Consider the following 24,855-nt stretch of genomic DNA (forward strand, 5'->3'; position numbering starts at 1 on the left):
CAGCTTTGAATTCTGCACAGCATGTCAGTTTCATCGCAGCTTGGCGACGACGGCTTCTCCTCAGTGTGTGGAAAAGAGTTTTGCAAATCTCGTCCACTTTGCTGGTTAGTCTCCGGCTTAAGATTGATGGCAGATTTTCCGTGCATAAAGTCCGCACAGAAATTCACGTTACAATCACACATAATGAGTTTCATTCAGTTCTGACAACTCCTGCTAGGCGCTTGATTTTTTTTAAAAATTTTTTTTACAAGGTGTGTATATAAAGTCTAGCTAGCAAAAGTTTTCCAATAGTTTTATATGTCTATGAGATGTAACCAGGGGCATTTGACAATTGTAAAAAGGGACAAGTTAAGGGGTGGGTGGGGGGTTCTGGTTATTTGCTCTCACTGTGATTTATTTGGTGTCACTGCCCAGGATTTCCTGAGAATTAGTCTGATGATCAATTGTGCTGTGGATCCCTGTGTTTGTTCTGTAAATACATTACTGACCAGGCTCTAGTGTGTTATAAAGGAGCTTACACAGATGTAGAAGACAATAGGTCAGTTTAGTCTTCCATGGTCATCTCTGAACAGCTGTGAACTCATTAAGTTACTTTCACACGCACCAGAATTGTGCATTTCATAAAAACATGCTGAGTTTTTAAACTGCATTACATATTGTTTTGCAGAATTTTTCTTCTGCAGGATTTAATTGTGGAATTACTTCTTTTCTGTTTGGTAAGAATCCGCAGCAGCAATCCCAAGACGTGAATTCCACAGTGGTAAGCTTTTCCACTCTGGAAAGAAGATGTGCAAATTTGGAAACCTTTCAAGCCTCATAGGATAACATGTCGCTCTGGGTTTATGGTACATGTACTATAATTATCATGGCAACATATATAGGGTAGCGCGAGCAATACACTTAGAATGGCCTATGGTTGGTCTGTATGCTGGACTCATCTCTGCAGTCACTGCCTGCCCACACTCAGAGAACTGCCTAGTATGACATCCAATAGATAGGAAGGATAGGCCAACAATGTTAAAAAGAATGTCCAGGATTAAAAAACAAAACATGTCCGCTTGCTTCCAAAAACATCACCACACCCATCTATAGGTTGTGGTGTATTGGGCATATTCATTATTACACTCCCAATATTTTAGGAGCGTGGAAAACAGAAACCAAGACTGTAGTCCTAAACAGTAAATTCTGCTAGCACACTTGTGAGGGGAGAATACAACCAGCCAGGAGTGGGAGGGAAAGTGCTAACAGGAGTCACTGCCTAGTACTACAGTCCTGGGCTCAATGTTGAGCATGTTGCGAGTGCAAAGATGAATACAACCATATTTAAGCTCAGCTCCATTCAGTTCAGTGGATCTGAGTTGCAATTCCAGACACAAGCCCTGGCGAGGTGGGGTGCTGTTTATGGAAGAAAGCAATATTTTTTTCTAAACCTGGGAAAACCCCTTTAAGGTCAGGCTCACACGGGCAGACCGGATTCCAAATGTGGGAAGCCAGCAGTGAATTCCAGCGGCGAGTCTGACTGGTGACTGCGTACTGTATTTTGCTGTCTTGCGGATGACTGCGACGGCTCGTCGTTGGTCATGTGCAGTACAGGTTTGTTTGTTTTTTGTTTGTTTGTATTTCTGTCGCTTAGCCATGACATGGTACGCACAGCCAATACGCAATGGAGGCTGTCCATGCAGAATCCATGGCAAAATAGAGCATGCTGCGATTTTACCTCCACTCGCAGAATATGCAATTCGTATCCACAAGTATGAGCAAAAAAAGCGAATTGACATGCTTTTGAATGCCTATGCTTTGCTGCAGATACTCATAGCGGATTCCACAATTGGAATCCATCCGTGTGAGCCTGGCCTGAGAAGAACTCCACTGATGATTAAAAAAAAGAAGCATTCCGATAGGTTTCAGAACCTCCAGGAAGACCATACAGGTAAACTTTATATACTTTTCTTTGATCGTCCACTAATCCAGACTGTTTGATACCACTTACCACTTGTTAGGTCTGCAACAGCATTTTGATTAAAGGTTTTCTAATTACTTTGTCAATGTACTTTTCATCTGGCCAATATCATTTTTGACATTGAACAAACAGCATTTCCAGAAGGGTACCTGACGCTTTAAGATATAACGACGCCATGCAAAGCATACATGGTGACTGAGTAAACAGACACAGGTTGTCCGTGTAATGCCGGTGAGCTACAGCATGGGGACAAACTCATGACTACTGCATAATGAAATACACACAGAGCCAGCTATCATTTAACCTTCCAGGTCTACAGATAAAAATTGCTTTGAAGCAAATCAATGTATTACTCAAATATACACGCAGTACAACCACCACTCTGAAGGTGATAAAACAGTGATGTTGAGACATCAATAAGTAGCAATTACCTATTTGTGATCAAGTCACATTGTACTTTGAAGATGTGTGTGAAACAAATAGCAATACCAAACTTACATACCTTTATACATTTCTCATAGTAAAGGAAAACTGTACCTCCAATTTGAATTTACCCTCCTCCGCCACATGGCACATTCAGGGTGTCCACAGTGTGGCTGAGGAACCACAGAAGGCTCTAGGGACTTGGCTCCGGACTACCCATACCTGGTAGATTTGCCAGGCTTCGGATGGCAAATCTTGAATTCCTAACACTTTACAAGAATATAAACCATATGTTCCTTTTGACCCAATTTATCTTTTCCAATGGTAGACAAAGGCAGCTGTCCTTTCTTGTGCCATTATCTTCTACATGGCTGCTGAATGGTTATATGCATGTAAATTCCTCGATGAGTAGAACGCAGTGCTGGACTAGAAGAGATCCCTTCCATGTGATAGCAGGGTTTATACAATATTTTCCATGCAGTTGCCAGTTTTGTGTGCCATTATTTTATTGCTGAGGTGGCAGTGTTAGTGGGCCAAGAGTTCTTCATAGGCGCAACAGTGGAGACAATAGCTGCAAGTTAAAGAATCAGTATATAGTACTAGCCAAGTTTGGTGAAAATAGGATTTAGAAAAAGTGTGTAATTATCACTAGGTCCGGCCACTCAAACTGACGAGCATGATTAATCTTCAAGGTATTTCCCAAATAGTAAGCGCAAAAAACAGAATATGACTACAAAATGTGACTACATCTTGCAGCGTTATTAAAGTTGCTCTCCATTTCTATAGACCTAGTTCAACAAGACAATATCAGAGTTTGTGTAACATTTAGTTTGGGAGTGGCTCATTTAATGCAAATTTGCACAGGAGGATATTTGCATTTCTCAAAAGTATGAAACCAGCAACTTCAGCCAGATGTCCCAATCACAATAACTAGTTTCACCAGAACTTCAGACATTTTCCTGTATTCAATTTCAGTACGATTTAGCACTGGACAGACTTTTCTCCAATTTGGGTGAAAAAACACAAACAAAAAAACTCCTTATAACTCCCTTGTATTAATGAGGACACTAGTTTGGATATTTGGGGGGGGGGGGGGGGGGGAAATCACAGTGGTATAGAAATCTATATTTTCTATGTCAGAGACCCTTCACAGATATAGAAATTAAAACTTAATGACTTCTTAAATAATTCTAAAAACGTGGGCTCACATATAACACTCACAAACGTTGAGACAATACAGAAAGATAACAAAAAATGTTTAAGGATCGACCCTGGTTGGTGATCGTGTAGGATAGTACGTCTCCTGGATACTTCGAGGAGATTGCTATAATTTTCTTATTTACTCACAAGTATCCAGGAGACGTACTATCCTACACGATCACCAACCAGGGTCGATCCTTAAACATTTTTTGTTATCTTTCACTAGTTTGGATATATACTTACACATTTCATGTGTGGTTTGTCTGCATTCAAATTAGAAAATCCATGTGCAAAATGAAGTGTGAAAGTTACTATGAATAGAAGCACCATAACTCCATTGTGTTACTATTATTCCATGACTTCATGCATTTTCCTATTGATCTAACATTTGCCTATTATTGATCTAGGCAATAGGAAATGTATTGTATCCACCAAGTCCATGTGAAGCGAAATTAGTAGAAAACATGTGACATGTATATTAACAGCACTTTTAATCATTTACTGTGGCACGTTAATAGCCGTTTTCCTGCTGGTGTCCAGCCCTTTGTGTACATTACGTCAGCAGCTGGCAGTTTATGCACAGTCATCACACGACTTGAAGCATGCTGTAACCTACTGGACTGAAGACAGATAGGTGTGGCTCTGATAAAGCATGAGTAAAGGTGGCCATAGACCTTAGCTAGTTGGTAGCCGACAGCTACTCCTCAAAAAACCCTGTCCCAGGAATACACCTAAGCCATATGCTGGCTGTGGCAAAGATGGATATAGCACCCCTACCTGCACCATAGGGTAGGAGGAGAGAGGAAAAAAACCAAACAAAAGGTTTTATATTCTGACATTATAGAAAATGCGTTTAAAACAAGTGTACAGAATTTAGAAAAAATATTGTTCAGTTGCCGCCTAAATTCAGCAGTATGATACTCAGATGCATACAAATTACGTAGTCACTATATTAGAGTTTTGTACGGGACTAGAACAAAAAAAAAAAAAATCTGATATTTTTCCAGAAAAAGTATCACATCTGTCCATGGGCTGTGTTTGGTATTGTATTTCATCCCCATTGGGCTGCTTTCACGCGACCAAGAAACTCACACAAGATTTGTGCATTGCGAGATGCACGAATATGAACCCCATTCTTTTGAAGGGGGTCATATACATGAGCCTTTTTTTCTGTACCGCAGTGCTGGCAAAAAAAAATAAAATTGCGACTTATCTCATCTTTGGGAGTTTCCTTGGAACACATCGCCTATTGTTTTTAATGAGGCTGGCGAAAGAATCGCATGGCGTGTGATGTGAAGTTTCCCATTGATGTAACGTACATTTTTGGATATTCTGCTTCCTGCAGTTCAGTGTACGCTACATCACTAGTAACGTAGCATTCACTGCCTAGCAAGGAATACCGAATCATCGGCAGCCTGCTCAAGCGCGACTGTGCATGCGCCATCTTAATGCTAGCGTTTTATACTATATGAATCACTAGCAGCAAGATATTGCGCACTCAAGCAGGTTGCTGAGGATTCAGCATTCTCTGCTAGGCAATGAATGCTATGTCACTTGAACTGCAGCTAATGTACGCTTCGTCACATGAAGAGAAGGATCCGGCCGGCTGGAGGTGATGTGACCCCGAGGGACTGGAGGAGCCAGAAGATCGGTGAGGTGAAGATGCGGTAACAAGACTGACGGAGGAATAGGGGAGTATAGATTTTTGTTTTTTCCTTTAATGACAGAACCCCTTTAGGAGTAAATTAGGCTGAACCGCAATACCAGATACAGTCCGCAGACAAACTGATTCTACCAGCACAGCAGACACCATTTCTATTCCTGGACAAACCCTTTCAAACGGATTTATTATAGATCTATGTGTACTTTCTGCAACAGAGGGGAAGGCCATAAAATTGCACATTAAAAGCAGCCCAGTAAATCTACATAGTCCTAGAACCAAGCTAATAAACACAGTACCAGAACCAACCCCAGAAGATAAATAAGGTACCAGAATTAAAAGGGTTATCCAGTTTTTAAAAATTGTTGAACTATCCTCAGGATGTGGGTGTCATAAAGAGCTGCAGTCACAAACATTTTCATTGTAACTGCTCTCTCTCACACATTCTTTTCCTGCACACCATGGGCGCATATCCTATGCAGAAGCATGCAGCAAGATGCAATGCATTGCGTACTTGCTGAATGCAAACAATCCCAATATACTGTTGTGGCATGTATACACGCATATTACACGCCAAGATTGTGCAAGACGCTTTTTTTTCCTCACAGTGGAAACGCTAAAAACGCTTACTGTTGTCCTCATCCACTCCAGCCTCAATTATTGCAACTCGCTGCTGATCGGCCTCCCCTGCACCAGACTCTACCCTCTCCAATCCATCCTAAATGCGGCAGCCAGGCTCATCTTCCTGTCCAGCCGCTACTCGGACGCCTCTGCCCTGTGCCGGTCACTGCACTGGCTGCCCGTTAAATACAGAATTCAATTTAAACTCACTACCTTCATCCATAAAGCCCTCCACAGCGCAGCGCCACCCAACATTGCCTCCCTCATCTCAATCCATCACCCAGCCCGGGCCCTCCGCTCTAACAAAACCAGACTGAGCGCCCCTTTAATTCGAGTCTCTCATTCCCGCCTCCAAGACTTCTCCAGAGCAGCACCGGTCCTCTGGAATGCTCTAAAAATGTTCCTTTTCAGGGAGGCATACCATATCTCTCTAACCAAACCCCTCAGTATGCCGCCTGATAACATGCTCCCTGACTTATTAACTGCAATCCCTGATAGCCACCATCAACTGCCCTTGCAGTCATACGGATTCTGCTGGTACACGGCTGAACGTCTGATCATTGTGTATGTGTATAGCATCCCTCACTCTCCACCTTGCCATACCGCACACATCTCCAGCCCCTTTACCTTCTGTATAACCCCATTACTTGTAGTATGTGTGCTTGTTGGAGCAGGACCCTCACCCCTATTGCTTCCATCAGCTGATTACTATGTAACTGTGGTTCTGTAATTTTTGTACTTTTGTCTTTCTGTATTCCCAGTCTTTGTAAGCGCTGCGGATTATGTTGGCGCTATACAAATAAAGATTATTATTTTGTACGTACATTTCACACGCTGAGAGAGGCAGTAATGTAAAGTTTGTTACCGTGTATTACGCGATGAATGCTTGTGTGAGAGACCCTTACTCTATGCTGACGCACGTATTGTATGCCTACCCGTTTTACTCTTGGTTGTACAGAACATATATAGTTACTATGAAAGGAACTTTCAATTATATATATGTATATGCATAACGCAGAAATCCAAATCTAGACAGACAATGGTCAGTTTTTTATTAACACTACAGGATAAGAGCAAAATGGATGGAAGGCACACTACTCATTTCAGTGCCCTTTCAGATGTCTGCAAGTGGATGTGTAGAGCCGCTGATGGGAAGAAAAAAAAACGGACAGAAGTTTCATCCATTCATTTGAATAGACGTATGCCCTTTTTTAATTCTTACTTTGACTTCTAGCACATGTCAATGTGTGGTCACCTGCAAATCATAGAGCACACAAATGGGATGTCCATGTGCTGTTCAATCTAAGTTGCACCTGAGAATCATGGGCGCAACTTGTTTTTTTCAGTCCATGTAAACGTACCCTTATATAGGGATTTTGCCGCTGTATGGCCCTTGTATACGAGACACTGCATTGAACCAGCACTACATCACCTTCATTCTCAGAGAGGCTACCAGAGATCAGACCTCCACTTATCATAAAATGTGGACATATCCTAGTGGTATGCCATCACTTAGTAAGATGGGAGGACCCTTGTTTAAATTGGTTTATGGAAAAATTGAGGGCTCAGCTTTTTACTAAGTCACATTTCATAAACGTTTGCATTGGAAATGAATGAAAAGAGCAAAACTGATATTTTTACCCAAAATGTTTACCGAGTGAAAACAGAGGAGCTGCACAATTACATTCACAAAGTTCATGGAGACAAAAAGGATTTATAGTAATCTATTATTATAAGAACAGTATTAAAGAATAGAAAATATATCAAACAAGGAACAGATCACATATAGAATGTAAAAAGACACTAATAACCAATGGAACTAATGTATTGTAGAACTATTCAACATATAATACACAAATCACACAATATATTTAATAGAGTAAATACTGTAAATAAAGTCAATTTGTAGAAGATATACTCAAAATAAAACAACGGAATGCAGCTTCTCTGGGTGAGGAATATGCAGGATACACAAGAAGAATGGATAAATCCAATGGAAAGGTGTGAGTGACCAGCTTCTGGTACTGCAGCTAGCAAGCTAAGCACAGACCGTTCCACATCGGAAAAGGAAAACAGGAAGAACAAACAATCTAAACGTTCAGTTGAGAAACAGCCTGGTCATATATTGTAAAAGGCACATCATTGTGAGTTAAGGCCAGTATGGTTTTATAGAAAACATCCCCATTATCCCAACACATTATCTTATAACACAGGCACGTAGATTTGGTTATCCAAAAGGTCCAAGAAAATAGTGGAACAGAAGAGCTGTTCCATGGAGTGATACTGGAGGGCAATTTTGAGCCTTAATGCACAGGGATGCCTCCTGTACCCCATTACAAGGGTGGAATTATTCTAAGTGTTTCTTCATATAAACTACCTGCTTCTTCAAATAGCACTTTCTGTACCAAACTCTTACATATAACATTCTATGACAACAATATGCATTGTTCCATGGTTTATCCGTATAAAAAAACACCACTAATTTATGCAAACACTGGGCAAAATTTAGCTAAGGAGTATTAGGCAGATCCCCTACCCTCAAAACTTCACAAGTTCCCTGTTAGATCTTTGTGTCATGGCTTTCCATGGTGTTGAGGCAGATAGATCTCATTTTATCTTCCTCATATATGGCAATGCCAAGGGGGCAGCATATGTTGGCAAGACTATTCCTGTAGAGACACTGTGGAGAAGGGGGCTGTGGCAGACCTATGGAGCCCCCTTGGAAATCAAAAGTAGTAGAAATTATGCATGTAAGGGGATTCCTAAACACTCCAAGAAAAACTGACATATCTACTTCGGTGTAAATAATTACAAGTTACGCAGGTTAAACTTAAGTTCCTTAACTAATCACTCTTCAGCTACCAGCAGGTGGATAGTAAAGGGAGTTATGTTATAAACAGTATAACATACTTAGAAAATCCTTTGTTCATCACCTGTAGCCTTTCGTTTCTGATGTAGTGTCGTGGTAAAGCAGTTGGCCATGATCAAAAAAGGTATTTTTTTTGTTTTCCCAGAAACTGTACCATTTCTGTTTCTGGACTGTGTCTGGTTATTGCACTCTAAACCGACTCAAGTGAATGGGCCTGAGCTACAATACCAGACATAGTCCATGTGTAAGTGGCCCAGGTTCTGGTTTCTAAAACAAAAAGCAGACTTTTTTTCTTCTCCATGACCCCTTGAAATGTTTGAGAGGTCTGTGGACAGGAAGATTACAGGCTCAGCGCCTGTTCACACCACACTCAATATTACGACCCAGGGTTCCATCTGAATCCCAGAAAACTGCATACAGATAGAACTATACATCTTCATTGCTCAGTGGAGACCAAGAAAGTCTGTGCTTAACCAGCTTTCCGTTTGTTTCCAGCATTTGTGCTGGCAAGCATAGCATTGACTGTTATACAGAACTATATAGAATAGTGACCATGCATGGTACCCACCATGCATAGAATACACAGAGCACTGAACCAGGACACTGGATACAGCATCTCCCTTTCTTTGCCCTTTTTCTCCTATTTCCTTGTGAAGCTCAGCATATATTTCATCAACATGCAGAGGTCACGGAACAAAAATTCTATGTATATAGTTCCAATAGGTCAAACAAAGCAAAATTACATTTGTATACTAGCCTAATGAAAGACGCCGAAATATACTTTTATAAAGTTAGAGTACACATTCACATTAAGTCTTGTTTCACCATTAACAACCTGACTGATTAATAACCGAAGTCTACTTATTGAAAACCATTTGCGCAATAAAGCTCTATGGAAATCCAGTTTTCAGGGATTTAGACAAAACTAGATCTAGTCTTTAGTGCGGTGTGAACAGGCACTTACAGTCGGTACATCTTTGAGATAAAAAAAAAAAAAAAAAGTCTCAAAATGCAGTGTAGTCCATTTACTCAAAGCTGCAATACCAGACACTGTTCATAAGGATTGAATGGTTGATGGGCGATGACAAAAATAATAATCCTGCAACTCCCTAAAAGTAATAGCGGCCTAATATTCTCTATATCAGAGTGTGCTAACGGCTAGTTAATTTGCCATACCTTTAGGCCGCCTGCAGACGATCGGGTCGGATCCGGCGGCGAGACCCGACCCGAGTGCCTGCAGAGACGAGCACGTACTCACCCGCGCCCGGCGGCCCCGGCTCTTTCATGTGCCGGCTGCCGGGCAGCCGGCGCATGCGCAGGCCGGAGCCGGCGGCAGGGTGAGTGACATTTCTGTGCGAGGCTCTGCGAGCCCCGCACAAAAATAGGACATGCCGCGGTTTGTTTGCCGCGCGAGATTTCGCGTGGCCGTCTGCATAGGAGTGCGTATTGTAATGCACTCCTATGCAGGCTTTGAGCGGCGGAAATCCCGCCGCGGGATTTCCGCCCGTGTGCAGGCGGCCTTAAACTATCTCTTTTCTGCCTTGGCAGTAGTAAGAGAGAAGTGGTAGTCTGACTACTCCTCAGACACTACTGATGCCTGTAGTAGATGTCAGCACAGCCTACAGGATTGAGTGGATGAGTACGCACCGGTGATATTATTTATCAGCATCTGGCTGTCCCATTCTGCAGTGAGAAGCTGGAAGATGCGCCCTGGGTTCTGAAGGCCTGAAGCATGGATATTTGAGTATTTACATGTCTAATAGGTGCAATTAATGTAATTTCATATGTAGGGCACATAATAGTTCTCCAGTTGGAAGGCTAGACAAACGCTTTAAAATGGCTACAGACAAACCAAAAATACCATTTAAGAAGCCCAGAACAGATTTACAATGTTATCCAAACTTCTCCGCACTGTAAACAATCCTTCTCTTTTGGGATAGAAAAAGAGCTGGAATGAATGCCCTGCTGCACACCGATGCCATCCAAAGGGTTCAAGGGGGCAGGTTGGTTTCTCAGGTGGCGTCCCCTAAACATAAGCGGATCATTTTCCTTGTCGTTACAAAAATATTTCATATAGATATGCCACTACGGCTTCAAAATAATTACTATTAAGTCAACAATCTATGCAGCCTAAACTGTGATGCTCTATAAAGACATGGGTTAAAAGCTCCACTTTGCAATATAACAGCAATCTTCATTAAAAAACAACTTCTATATTAAAGTGACACTTCTGTAGATGTTTAATAGCTGTAGATATAAAAAAAATCAACGGGGACTAGTACAAATTAACACCACTCCTTGGATTGCTACATTCGATCACTAATCAACCAGGACCTGTGCTACTTTTCCTCTTTATAAGGCCTGGGTTGCACACACACTTTTTCTTATGATGCTTTGTAGAAGATACTAGCCTCACTTGAAGATCACGCCACTTGTGTGTCATCTACATTTATCCTATTCATACCAAGCCTGTGTTTTTCCTTTGGAGACATTCCAGTTACTTTAAGGGGCAGTATAAACTAAAAATTAACTAGTACAAGTCTGCCAAATTACAGAAAGAAACTGCTCTATTTGGAAAAAAGTTATGTTGTAGTCCCATGTCAATTGCGAGACTTGGGATAGTTCTATGAAATGCAGAAGTCACATGACAAAAATCTATGTATGTAGCCCCAGCCTAACTGTGCAAATGTCCATTTGTGTTCTATCCTAATGAAAGAGCCTGCATTCCCCATACTGAAAGAAACAGAAGTGTTCTTTGAGAAGGTTACAGAGTAGACATGGACATAACGTCTCGTTTCACCATTAACACCCTGATAAAGTATTAAGAGCATTGGTCTGTGTATAGAAATCATTAAGATAATTGTTAAGTCCCAGCCCCTTTCATCAAATTATATGCATTGGTCCTGATCAGAGAGAGTTTTCTTGTTTCCTGGTTAAATTACTGCTCTTCGAGCCACGATGGAGCATCCACTCCCGGGGTTTTCAATTTAACATGGAACTGCTTCAATGTTTGTTCAAGCTGCTTCTGGTTACCGGCAAAGTAGGCGGCGATAGCATTGTGGAACAAGACAAGCTGATTGTGAAGAACTTTAACCTAGATGTGAAGGAGAAAAGAAAAGGGGATCAATTTGGCCATTTTGTTAATAAAGAGAAAACCCAAAACACACTAGCATTCAGAAATAAGTTGACATGAAGTATTTATTTAATCAACTCAACATGAAAAATGCCATATAATTTTTCCAACATAAGTTTAGAGAAAAAAAAGTTTAGTCATCTGTTAGTTACACTTACAAGAAAAGGTGTTCACACCCTTTGAAATTACCTAGATTTCTGCATTGCTTACTAATAAAATATGGTCTGACTTCTCCAAGTCACAATTATCGACAAACACAATATAACTAACACACAAACATGCATCATTCATGACTTTTACTGAACACATTGATTAAACATGCACAGTACACAAAAAAGTGAACCCGTTCACGAGTATGGGAAAGCTAAGGGAAAACCATGTTGTGTTGTCACCCACCTTCTCCATAGACACATCATTATGAAACATCTGAACTGATATTTTTTATAATTTGACCATAGGACACATTAAAGGACTTGTATTTGTAGGGGCAGGTGAACAGACAACATTATCTGAATTGTGCTTTCTTCCGTGTATAGTAGCAAGTTAAGATGCATTTATTCCATTTCCATACCCAGGTTCTATCGGAATAGCCAAAAAACAAGATTCAGAGGGAACCCTGGATGGGACCACTTACTTTGGGCTCTATTTGACTAACTAAAGATGCAAACTTTAATCTGTGTTTGTCACGATTTGTTTGTTTCTGTAATTTTTAGAGGACAGCATATTCAACTATGATATTCTATCCTCCAAAATAAACAAAAACCATGTACAACAGAGAGGTTCTCAACCTTAAAAGCTTCTTTTTAAACAAGACTCCTCGAAAAAGCTCTAATTCCTATAAATGTCTAAGGGTCTATTCACACTAAGTCGCAGGGTATTTGCACCTTCACTAGACGTCTAATATTTCTATAGACACCAATGAGCTTGTCCCATGACAAGAGTGTTCTTTTGGAATCTGCTATTCCTGTATACGTTTTATTACTGCTATAGGAAAGTGCATATATAGTTTTATTCATTTTTTTTCAACAGCAGTGGCTAGTGGAGTGACATATACAACTGGGATGCAGTTATTTACATTGGAGGAATGTGTCAGGAATGCTTCTCGATGTATATGTCAAATAGATGCCTAGAACACAAAAAGTGAATCAAGCCTAATAGGTCTGCATTTGTAGCACTGAAAAAAAAAGGTTCCACAGCAATTATGGTACAATGAATAAATTTACAACTAACCCACATTAAATTAATGCATACATAATATAGACTTCTGTTTTCTAAAAGGTTTCTACAAATCTACTTTAATGGCTTCATTCACACAACATTCTACTCAGAACTACTACCGCTTACATTCGCTCAACTACCCAGTTTCCCTGAAAATAAGACCTAGCATGATTTTCCAGAATTTTTGAGGATGCAAAATGATTTTTCAGGCTTTTTGAGGATGCTTGAAATATAAGCCCTACTCCAAAATTAAGCCCTGCTAACAGTTAATTAAAAAAGTCAATTTAAATAGTGTCCAGGCAGCTATACATGTAAAAAAGTTAAACCTTTTTGAACAAAAATAAATATAAGACACTGTCTTATTTTCGTGGAAACACAGTAAGTGACTATTCGGACGATAGCTGTTCTGCGTAAAGTTACCCACACATCCACAGGGTTTTAGAGTCTCTCAATTATATTTCTTTTGTTATGAAGGAACTTTGGTAGTGGTCACTGGCCCACTGAACTTGCCATGTTTCTCAGAGGTCTCCTCCAGACAGGCCCATTACTGTACCCCCTTCCACTTCCTAGATTTTACCGAGTCCATTCACTGGACACTCTACCCTTAGCTCTACCAGTGAGGACCATGGACCTGCTGAGTGTTCTGTCAACCACCTTCAGGGTTTCCCCAAGTCTCTCCAATGCAGAAGGCTTCCAGCAAATCTGTTTAAATCAAAGCCACTTCTTCATGTATCATGCCAGTCTGTGTGTATATTATGTCGTGAGTTTGACAACCACCTTAGTGAAAACTGTAAGTTAGAAAGTAGGAAAGACAACAAAATAAATAAATTCACATCCATTCACAAGTGGATGAAAAGAAATCTTTTCTTGAGTAACAAGAGACCCTCTCAATAACGTACAGTGGGATTAAAAGCTTTTTTCTACACTGAATAAATTGAAGTTCTTTGTCTCCCATTAGAGAATTTCCTCTGAGGTCCAAATATAATTTGTTATAAGTTTATATAATCCGCTTTTAGCAAATAGAGAAGACAAACAACACTTTCCCAGAATTTAATTAGACTGCTTAAGGCAACCATATTTAACGGCTAAGCTGCTCGCAAAGTTCACTGCGGCCTCAAACAGCAAAGTTCCCCTTCACTAATAGCCATCAAGGAGCAGAAGAATGCTTTGTTCTGTCCCAATATGTGCCCAGTCCTTTGTAAGACCCGAGCAGCATGATGTCACCTCCTCACTACCATCTATTTAAAACTTCTGCTCATTGAGATGCTGGCAATGAGGAGAAAAACACTGATAAAATTCCCCACAATACATAAAATACTGTATTTACAAAACGGCTACATATTTTACATGACTATGGAAGGATATAAATTAAAAGGAATTAGAGCAGAGGGAAAACAGTGATAAGTACACAAAAGTATCAGGATACACCCAGAGCTCTGAGAAGAATCATCAACGGGAACCTACTTATGGCATATAAGATCAGTAGCAGAATACGGGCAAATACTGCTGATGACCTATCCTCAGGAAAGGTCATCCAGAATCGATCGGCTGGGATATGTTGTTCAGGACCCTGGCTGATCAGCTGATTGGGTGCCTGTTAGCGCCATAACAGACAGGGTACAGGGTGAAAGCTAATGCTTCGACCCTTGTGTAGTGGCTGGTGCTCATAATTGCATGTGCGGCTCTCATTGATTGAAATTGGAGCTGTGCCTGCAATTACAAACAACGACTACTACATAGGGATTGGAGCGAACTGCTTCCCAAACAGCTGATCGGCTGGGTTTTGAAGATGGAGCCCAGCGAATCAACTATTGATGACCTAGCCTTAGGATAGGGCATCAGTAGTAATTTTTCCAGAAAACCCCTTTAAAAGTAGTCTCTACTTTACCTTTTGAACAGTAAAGGCCACGGTGAAATAGCCTGTGTGTGCAGATGGGCTGAATGGTAAGCACCCCACAGGGTCCATGCTCTACAGAAAAACATTCCTGTTGAAAGGGAGCTGCACATATCTTCTTCTGTATGTCAACCTGGCTGACATTTTACTAATATGGGAAATGCTATTACATGGCTTACATGGGGAAAACAAATTAAGGGTGCATTCACATGGTGCTGATTTCCTGGAGATCTGTAGCAGATTTTACCCCTTCAATTTGAAGTGTGAAGTCTGCTGTAGATCTGCACCAAATGTTGGAGCAAAAAAGTCTTCAACAAATCAGCAACGTGTGCACACCACTGAAGGGTTCATATAAAGAGTAGCCAATACATTAATGGCATGGTTAAAAACCCTCTGCAGTTGGTGGGTTTATGGACCCTTTTAGATATGCTGTTTCACTGTGATTGTTGAGGGTGTTTCATATTTAAAAGGGATTATCCAAGTAAAAAAGATGTGTAAAGCACCTCTGTAGCGGAAGAAATGACAGCATACGCTCCTCACCTGATCCCCCACTGCTCTCCACTTCCTGCTGCAGCGATGAGGTCACTGACAGCAAAGATATGTGACTGCTGCAGCAAATCATCGGCTCACTTTGGCCAATGATTACCTACAGTGGTCAGAGGATACGGTAAGGTGAAGATGTTTAAGCTTATGCAGCAGAACAGCTTTCTAAAAATGTTTACCTGGATAAACTCTTTAAATCGGATGCTAAGAGCTGTTTTTAAGCAGCTTCTATACAAAACCCGTACACAAGTGGAGGAGATTTATAGAGAAATTCCCTAGTCATAGTGAAATCACAGAATGTATGAGTCAGTTCACCAACACAACTTGGTATTAATCAAGATGACATAAACCAGCTAGGGATTTTAATGGTAACGTGACTGGCCGTGGAGGGAAGACGGTTGCTAGGAAAGCATGATGCGGGATAGGTATCATTTAATAGCTAGGAGTTTTATTGTTTGTTTTAAAATTGATTAATAATATGACAATCAAGGGGGGGGGAATAAAATATTGGAAAAAATATAGATGAGCTAGATCTAAGTAAATATGCAGAAGGTACAAAGGTGAATATGTACGTGATAGCGATTAAACATTGTAATTTTTTTGCAATAATGTATGCTATATGACGTTCGCTGTGGATTTCGCATAATGTCTGCTCATGCAGGACTTCCATAAAAATTTCAATTAAAAAAAAGTAAAAAGAAAAAAAAAAAAACAAAAAACACCACACAGCAATGCATGGATTTTCTTAATTTACATAAAAGGTAAGAAGAAATAATAGTATTAGATCTAAGATATACTGTGTATAAGAGCTGTATCGGAACAGAATAATTTCAGAATTCACCGACAGCCAAATAGACTATTGCAGTTTAAAAAGAGATGGAAGTAATGGCTTAAAAAGACACATATTGAACAAGAGTTCATCCATTTACATTAGTTACAACCAACCTAGTAATTTTTTGGAATTGGGCACTAGCACCATATACACCTACCAGTATGTAAATAGTGTAAGGAGACAAATCTCAAAAAATGGATTATAAAAAGTTATTATTAAAAGTGAGGCGTAGACTTGAAGTAAGGGTACGTTCACATGGGGTGGAAATGCTGCAGAACTTCCGTAGTGGAGAAATCCGCTGTAAATTCCGCATCCAAAATAGAGTCAAAATCTGCACCATTGGTGCGGATTTTGACTTGAAATCAGCTGCATAACCACACCGATTTTGGCAGATACAGAGCTCCCCATACCTCCCAATTCTTTGTGCTATAAGCTTAGTATTTCACCAGTTACCCAGTGGCTTGTAGTGAGCGCAGCACCGCTGTACATGTTTGGTCACTTCTGCATCATCTGAGTAGCATCACTGCACTCGCTAACGGCCACTGTGTACTGGAAGCAAGGCTGATGGGGCAAAGAATTAGGAGGTGAGGGGGGAGCTGTATCTGCCTAAATCAGGCTATGTTCACATAAAGTGCTGATTTGCACTATATTTTATGCTGCAGATTTTGCTGTGTATCTGCAGTAGAATCCACATCAATGGTGCAAATGACAGTTTTTGACACGGGTTTTGGTGTGTGTTTTCGCTGAAGAAAATCCACACCAATTCGGCTACATTTGAATGTAACCCAACGATGTTTTGTGCTGAGTCTTCTAAGTAAATATGAGGTGTTGCTGGGACCCTCTCACATGGTAGATACACGACTCTTAACATTCACTTTATCAGACAATGGGCCAAAATAATTTTCTTTGGTTTCTAAATGGTTTGAGAACTTCCATAATGTGTAGAGAATCGAAGCAAACTGGTGACGATGGCTGCATACCAGACTGCTAAATGTTATAAAGGAATCATTGCCTCATTCTACCACAAACTCACTGCATATAAGCACTCTGTAGGCAGGATAACAATTATCAAAATCTAATCATAGCAGAACTTTAACCATTTAAAGGGGTATTCCAGTATAGTATTGGTGCATAGCAACCTGATCGCTGGTGGTCCCACCATTCAGACCCCTCACTCATCATTGAAATGGAAGGAGCGGTGGCAGAGCATGCATGCTGCTCCCCTTTCATTGCACTCCACCAATTCAAGGATGTGGTCTTTTTAGATTTCATGCCATCGCATTTTTTTCAGTCTTGTTTATCAACGCAATTCTAGAGCAAAAGGTGTAATATTTTTTCCGTTGATGCATGATGGCTTGTTTTTTTAGAGTTATATTTTTAAATGGTACCATTTTTATGTACCTGTAGTTCATTGATCAAGTTTAATATTTTCCTTTTTTGGGGGAAGGGGAAAACTATATTACCACCTGGTTGAATTATTTTTCAGGCCATGTATCACATGTCACCATTTTGTGACAGTCGGTCAGTCACATTAGATAAAAGTTCACTAAACACACATTGTTTTCATGGGATTGACCAGATGAGGAGGGCAGAGTCAAAAGGCCATAAAATTCTGCCACCTTTCTGTTTTTACAGCGTTGTGGCATCAATTACAAAAAACATCTGTGGGATAGTACTATTATGAAACCAAAGTTATACTTTTTTAGCCATTTCCACTTTTCGAAATCTTTTTCTTTTGTATATCGATGCATTCAATGGCTCAATTTTTTAATTTTTTCCATGGACAGAGCTTTGCAAGTGCTTGCTTTTTGTGTAACAAATATAGTTTTTACTGCTACCATTTTAGGGTACATATGATGTTTCTGATCAGTTTTACAGAATTTTTTGGAGAGGTAAAATAAAAAAAAATAAAAAGCCATTTTGCCTATTTTTTTGCTTTTTTTTCTAAATAATATTTGCAGTGCAGGATAAAAAAAAAGTTTATTTACTGTACGGGTCATTATGGATGTGGCAATACCAAAAATTTGTTTAAAAAAAAATATAAAAAGAAAAAAAAAATTAAGAAAAGAGGGCACACATTTTATTTTATTTTTGTACCTCAATGACTATTTAGGATACTTGAACCCATGATCTTGTGATCACTCAGATAATACACTACAGTACTTCTGTCATTCATTTACATTGGAAGCCATGGCAGACCCAGAGCCTACTGTTAAGGTCTCTATCCTCTCTGATTTCATGGTGGAGGGCCGATGACATCACAGAAAGAACCATTTCCCTCCTAACTCCATACATAGAATGATCAACATTAATTACAGCATATGACCGGAAATCTGTTTTCTCGCCGAAACCCAACACTGCAGCGGTAGATCGACTGTCAGTCACAGCTGGCACCCACTGCGCATGTTGTGGGCTCGGCTCCTGAGCCATCATATTCTGTAATTACATGGCATTCTGCGGGAATCCCTTCCCACCTATGATATCATGTATGTCATGGGGTGAGAAGTGGTTAATAGCCTTTTCTAAAAGGTTAGCGAATGTCCATGACCACTCTGCAGAACTAATGGTTATGGAGGTATAGTCGTCCATGTATAGATCAGCTTTTGTCTAAGGCTGCTTTCAGACAGGTGGGTATTAAATCTGTATTAGGTCCATAGTTTGCAGAACACAATAGAGACCAAGGGAAAATATGAAGCCATTTACGTGGGTGTATTTTTCAAATTTTTTTTTTTTTTCCTTTTTAACTGAGCATGTTCTACATTTGCTTGCTTTTCATGAAAAATATGCCTATTAAGGTCTAAGAAAAGTGATTAAAATAAGGATGCATCCATGTTGCATCACAGTCATCAATATTTGATCTGTATTTATTAGTATATTCCATTGACCAAAAATAGGGATCTGTCCAACAGAAAATAAAAGCAATGATGGCAAGTACAGCTATACATGACATCACATCAGTATTACAACTCGCCTGTGTGAAACAGGCCTAAAACTAATCAGTCTAACAGTCTAGGCTCCATTGCACAGCTAGAAGCCGCTCCTTTGAGCTCGCCCATTAGATCTCAGTTGAGTTCTCATTCCTGGAGAGCAGGCCCAGAATACGCTGATCTTCAGACAAGAACACATGCTGGAGGTGAACAAGAATACAGTTGGCATTCCAGGAAAGACTTCAAAACCCCACAAGCCTGTTATCCTTCCTACAAAGCAATCCATATTTCATTCTAAGGGGACTGTTCCTAGGTCTGCTGCACATCACTAGCTCCGAAAGGCTTCCATGCCTTGAAGAGCTCTGCAAATCATTGTGTTAACAATGCCCTTCAACTAGTGGAACTGACTGCCTGAAATAGAAAAAGAAGGTGCGTGGAATTCAAAGATGCAGACTGCATATATGAGAATTAGATGGACAAAACGCAAAAGCTTACCATACCAACTGGCCTAAAACATGCTACCGTGTTTCCCTGAAAATAAGACAGTCTTATATTAATTTTTGTTCAAAAAGGTTTTACTTTTTTACATGTATAGCTGCCTGGACACTATTTAAATTGACTTTTTAAATTAACTGTTAGCAGGACTTAATTTTGGAGTAGGGCTTATATTTCAAGCATCCTCAAAAAGCCTGAAAAATCATTTTGCATCCTCAAAAATTCTGGAAAATCATGCGATGTCTTATTTTCAGGGTATGTCTTATTTTCAGGGAAACCAGGTATTTCCTCCTATCCTGTCCTTATCCAGGTCATATGAATATTGGGCATACAGGCCGTTCTGGTGAAGGTTTTTCAGACCACTGAAATCAGATACACTACAAGTTCTCACAAAACATAATTTGTCTATATAGCTAAAGTTTACCATATTTCCCTCTCGTCTCATCCAAGTGTTATTACTTTATGCTGAACATGACTGGATCATTTACACTGGATATCTCACATGGAAGGAATCTGGGTCTTTGAAGATTTGTGGTTTTAAAAGAAAAGTCAGTTTTGGATGCTTTAACTCCATCTATACAGCACAAATGCCAACCAAGACTCCTACAGACTGCTACTTAAGAATCATGAATGCAAGACTAAGCATGTCAGGAATATAGAAGGTAACCCAGTACAGTACGGTATTACAGATTTAATCTGTACATTTCCAGATGAAAAACTAATTAATAGTTTATAACAGGACAACCCCTTCAAAAGACACACTTTTCTGCCCTAAAAAAGTCAGTGTAAAAATGTGTGATGTACAGTATGTCGCTCATAAATACAGTTGGCAAATGTGTCAAATATCATCGTGGGAAAGTAGGGGAATTTTTTTTTCTTTTTAATTATAAGATAATCGAATACAAAGAAATTCCAGGTTGTACCAGAATTTTAAGTTATCTCCTATTGACATGAAGGGGTGCGTGAGGGGGGGGGGGGGTTGTGGCGGCCCCCACAGTGACAGAGTGGGACATGGGAGTCCCGTTCTCGAGATCAGCGCAGATCCTCCTCAAGCTATCAGTGTGAAATTCTGCTGCAATGTTTTTAATATATTGTATACCGATCAGAATTGAATGGGACAATTTGGATAAGCCGTACTTCTAAGAACTGCCATGTATGCGATTCCCTAAAGTAAAAAAATGGTATATGAACTTTATAGTTCTATACACATGAAGGATGGGTATTCCACCCCCCCCCAGTAATCCAAGCGCCCTCCATGTACTATGCAGACACCCCATCACAGCTTCCATATATTGTCCTATCTCCCTCATCACAGTCTTCATATACTGTCCTCTGCCCCCTAACCTCAGCTCCTATAGACTTTCTTTCACCTACCCCATCATCACAGCCGCACTCCCCGACATCCTGCACACCCCACTTCACCCCAGCCTAATATTAGCCCCACCTGGATAATGGGAAGGAATTTAACACATAGAATTTCATATGTCTCAATAAGCTACAAGTAGGAATATGCAAGTACAGTCAAACCTCTAGTTTTGATGTCTTTTAGTCTCACCGGTTTCCAGTTCCACTGATTTTTCATGCCAGAATTTCACCTTTAGTTTCGATGGCTGCTTCTAGTTTCGCCAGCTGGCTGTGATTGGCTGAAAGGGCTGTCACTCAGCCAATTCAGCCAATCGGAGCAATCTCTTGCTGGGAGGCAGGGAATTCAATCCCCATCACTAGCAATAGATGCTTTGCCAGCTTGACAAGGGCCCAGCAGCTGGCCAGAATCTCCGAAAGCAGCGGTGGGGACCCCGACGGCACCTGAAAGGTGAGTATTGATGCCACCTGCAGTCCTATGTACCACCACAGATAACACACAGCTCTACATTAGGCTGCTTCTTTGGTATTAAAAACCATATTTTTCTCTATTAAATGTGGCTTGGTGTGTTTTTTTGGATTGTCTGGAACGAATTAATTGGACTTACATTGATTCCTATGGAAATATTTGCCTCAAGTTTCATTGGTTTCAAATTTGGCCGATTGCTTTCAGACGAATTACCAACAGAACTAGAGGTTTGACTTTAGATAATTAACAAAATAGGAGCTTTGTGCCAGGGCCCCCCCCCCCCAATCACACTTAAGGCTACATGACACCAACCATGCATATGTGGTAATAGCTGGCATACAATACACATACTGTATATAATATAGCCCCTATAGCTGCTACAATCAGACAGGGAGACGTTAGGGTGCTTTTATACAGAATGATTTGTCGTTTGATTGAGCTAATGATAAAGTTTGCTCGTGCAGCCTGTTTATACAGGTAGATACATCGTTGGCTCGGTCGTTCACATTCTCTGTATAAGTGAATGAGAATGACTGATCGATCAGTTTTTAAACCAAATGCTTAGTGAACAAACGATTTTTATGCCTGCATAACATGAACGATGAGTGAACAGCGAACAATTTATCATTCGCCGTTCGATCGCTCGCTGCCTGCAGTACAAAGGGCCTTTACTCTGCTTCGTACAAGTCACTCACCGCCTACAACCGTGAGGGAGAATAAAGTGCTAAGCAAACCTTATTGTCTGCTTTCCTGTAACAACCATATGCAGATCTCAGTTATATCGCATCCTACACAAAGGTTGGATAGAACATGATGTATAATGACCAACTTAGGTCTCTCTACAAATAGTGGGGCAGATTTATAAGTGCAAATGTACCTGTGTTATATGCAAATTTATACACAATATTTAGATGTGTTTTAGAAACTTTTTGACAAGTTCAAGAGGGGCATGGCTTCACAGGAAAGGGTGTGGCCCAAAAGCAACCTTTGACACAAAATCTATATATATAAAATTGAATGTATGTATGTCTGTCTGTTTGTCCTTTATGCGCTACTACACCATTCATCCGATCGCCATGAAACTTTGGGAAGTTGCTGAGTACACTCCTGGGAAGATTATAGGCATAGTACAAATATTCTATGATAAATGGCGCGTGCGCGAGCGTCATCGACAGTTACGACCCCCCCACGTAGATCGTTCGATTTCCATCATTGCCACTAATTCTCTCACTTCCCGATGTTGTAGAAACATGAAATTTGGCACGAGCATTGATTATGTCATAAACAGGAAAAGGTAATGGGTCCCAACTCGATTATTCAGTTCTAAGCGCCAAAGAATTAGCGTCCAAATTTAACGTACGGAATTTAATTTTCTCGCTTCCCAATGTCATGGAAACTTGAAATTTGGCACAAGCATTGATTAGGTCATAAATAGGAAAAGTTAATGGGTCCCAACTCGATTATTCAATTCTATGCGCCAAAGAATTAGCGTCCAAATTTTACGTACGGAATCTAATTTTCTCACATAGAAACTTGAAATTTGGCACGGGCATTGAATATGTCATAAATAGGAAAAGCTAATGGGTCCGAACTCGATTATTCAATTCTATGCGCAAAAGAATTAGCGTCCAAATTTTACGTACGGAATGTCATTTTCTCACATAGAAACATGAAATTTGGCACAAGCATTGAATATGCCATAAATAGGAAAAGTTAATGGGTCCCAAGTTGATTATTCAATTCTAAGCGCCAAACAATTAGCGTCCAAATTTTACGTACGGAATCTAATTCTCTCACTTCCTGATATATATAAATGAATGTATGTCTGTCTGTCCTTTATGCATTACTACACCATACATCCAATTGCCATGAGACTTTGGGAAGTTGCTGAGTACACTCCTGGGAAGATTATAGGCATAGTACAACTATCCTACGATAGGTGGCGTGCGTGCGAGCATCGTCGACAGTTATGCCCCCCAGACAAAGATCGTTTGATTTCCATCTCAAGCACGAAAGCAAAAGACATTACGAGCAACGGGATGAGTGTTCAACCAGAAAATGATGCATCCGCCGAACGTTTCGCAAGACAATTGCTGGATATTGAGAATGCTGAGGTAAAATGAAAGCTGTGCTGTGATTGGTTGCTATTTCTTATACTGCTGAGGTAACATGAAAGCTGTGCTGTGATTGGTGGCTACATCTTATACTACTGAGGTTGCATGAAAGCTGTGCTGCGATTCGTTGTTATATATTATACCACTGAGGTAACATGAAAGCTGCGCTGTGATTAGTTGCTATATATAATACCGCAGAGGTAACATGAAAGCTGCGCTGTGATTGGTTGCTATTTTTTATATTGCTGAGGCAGAATAAAGGTTGCGCTGTGATTGGTTGTTATTTCTCTTACTGCTGAGGTAACATGAAAGCTGCGCTGTGATTGGTTGTTATATTTTATACTGCTAAGGTAACATGAAAGCTGCGCTGTGATTGGTTGTTATATATTATACCACTGAGGTAACATGAATGCTGCGCTGTGATTGGTTGTTATATTTTATACTGCTAAGGTAACATGAAAGCTGCGCTGCGATTGGTTGCTATATATTATACCACTGAGGTAACATGAAAGCTGCGCTGTGATTGGTTGTTATCTAGATATATAAAAACGAATGAATGTATGTCTGTCTTCGCAGCAACGCGCGACGGGTAAGCTAGTCTATTATAAAACAAAGCCAAATAATAGGTGATATAAGATTAGACTAGACAATCAGATTTATCATTCAGCAGAGACATTGATAAATCTGGCTCATCTTAAGACTGTCGAAGAGTCCAGAGTCTAAAGGCCCATTTACACTGGACGAATGTTGGGCAAACGATGCTGCACAGGAGTGAATATCGCTGGCTTGCTCACAGAGCGGGCAGCAGGAGGCCGGGCGGCTGGAGGAGATTGCTCTCATCACTCTTACCCGCCCCTCTCCATTCTCTTTAAGCAGCGGCTGTTCGTTTGCCCGACATTAGTCCAGTGTAAAGAGGCCTTTACTATTAGACAGTATTAGTAAATCTACCCCAGTGTTCTCTAAACTTTGGCTCTCTGGCTGTTGCAGAGCTACAACTTCCACTAGAACTAGATTCACAGCAGGGAGAGCCACAGGTTGAGGAAAACTGCTTCAGAAAACGCAAGCGACATGTCCAAGAGCACAAATCCTGTGTGGAATGATAGTGACAAGATAAAGCCTTGTATTGTCTTCTCCA

At 40.4% G+C, this 24,855-nt stretch overlaps 1 protein-coding gene across 3 annotated transcripts in view; it reads right to left on the reverse strand.

Annotated features, from left to right (window-relative positions):
• Positions 1-7,496: 7,496 nt before the first annotated feature.
• The window catches only part of ARFIP1 (ADP ribosylation factor interacting protein 1), a 97,014-nt gene continuing 79,655 nt past the window's right edge, over positions 7,497-24,855 (reverse strand). For all 3 annotated transcript variants that reach the window (XM_066573640.1, XM_066573641.1, XM_066573639.1), the window contains one exon: positions 7,497-11,827. In XM_066573640.1, coding sequence (XP_066429737.1) covers positions 11,672-11,827 — 156 coding nt within the window. In that variant the 3' untranslated portion in view covers positions 7,497-11,671. The remainder of the gene's footprint in view (positions 11,828-24,855) is intronic.

This window comes from Eleutherodactylus coqui, chromosome 7 (genome assembly GCF_035609145.1).
Source record: "Eleutherodactylus coqui strain aEleCoq1 chromosome 7, aEleCoq1.hap1, whole genome shotgun sequence".
In the NCBI taxonomy this organism is placed as follows: Eukaryota; Metazoa; Chordata; class Amphibia; order Anura; family Eleutherodactylidae; genus Eleutherodactylus; species Eleutherodactylus coqui.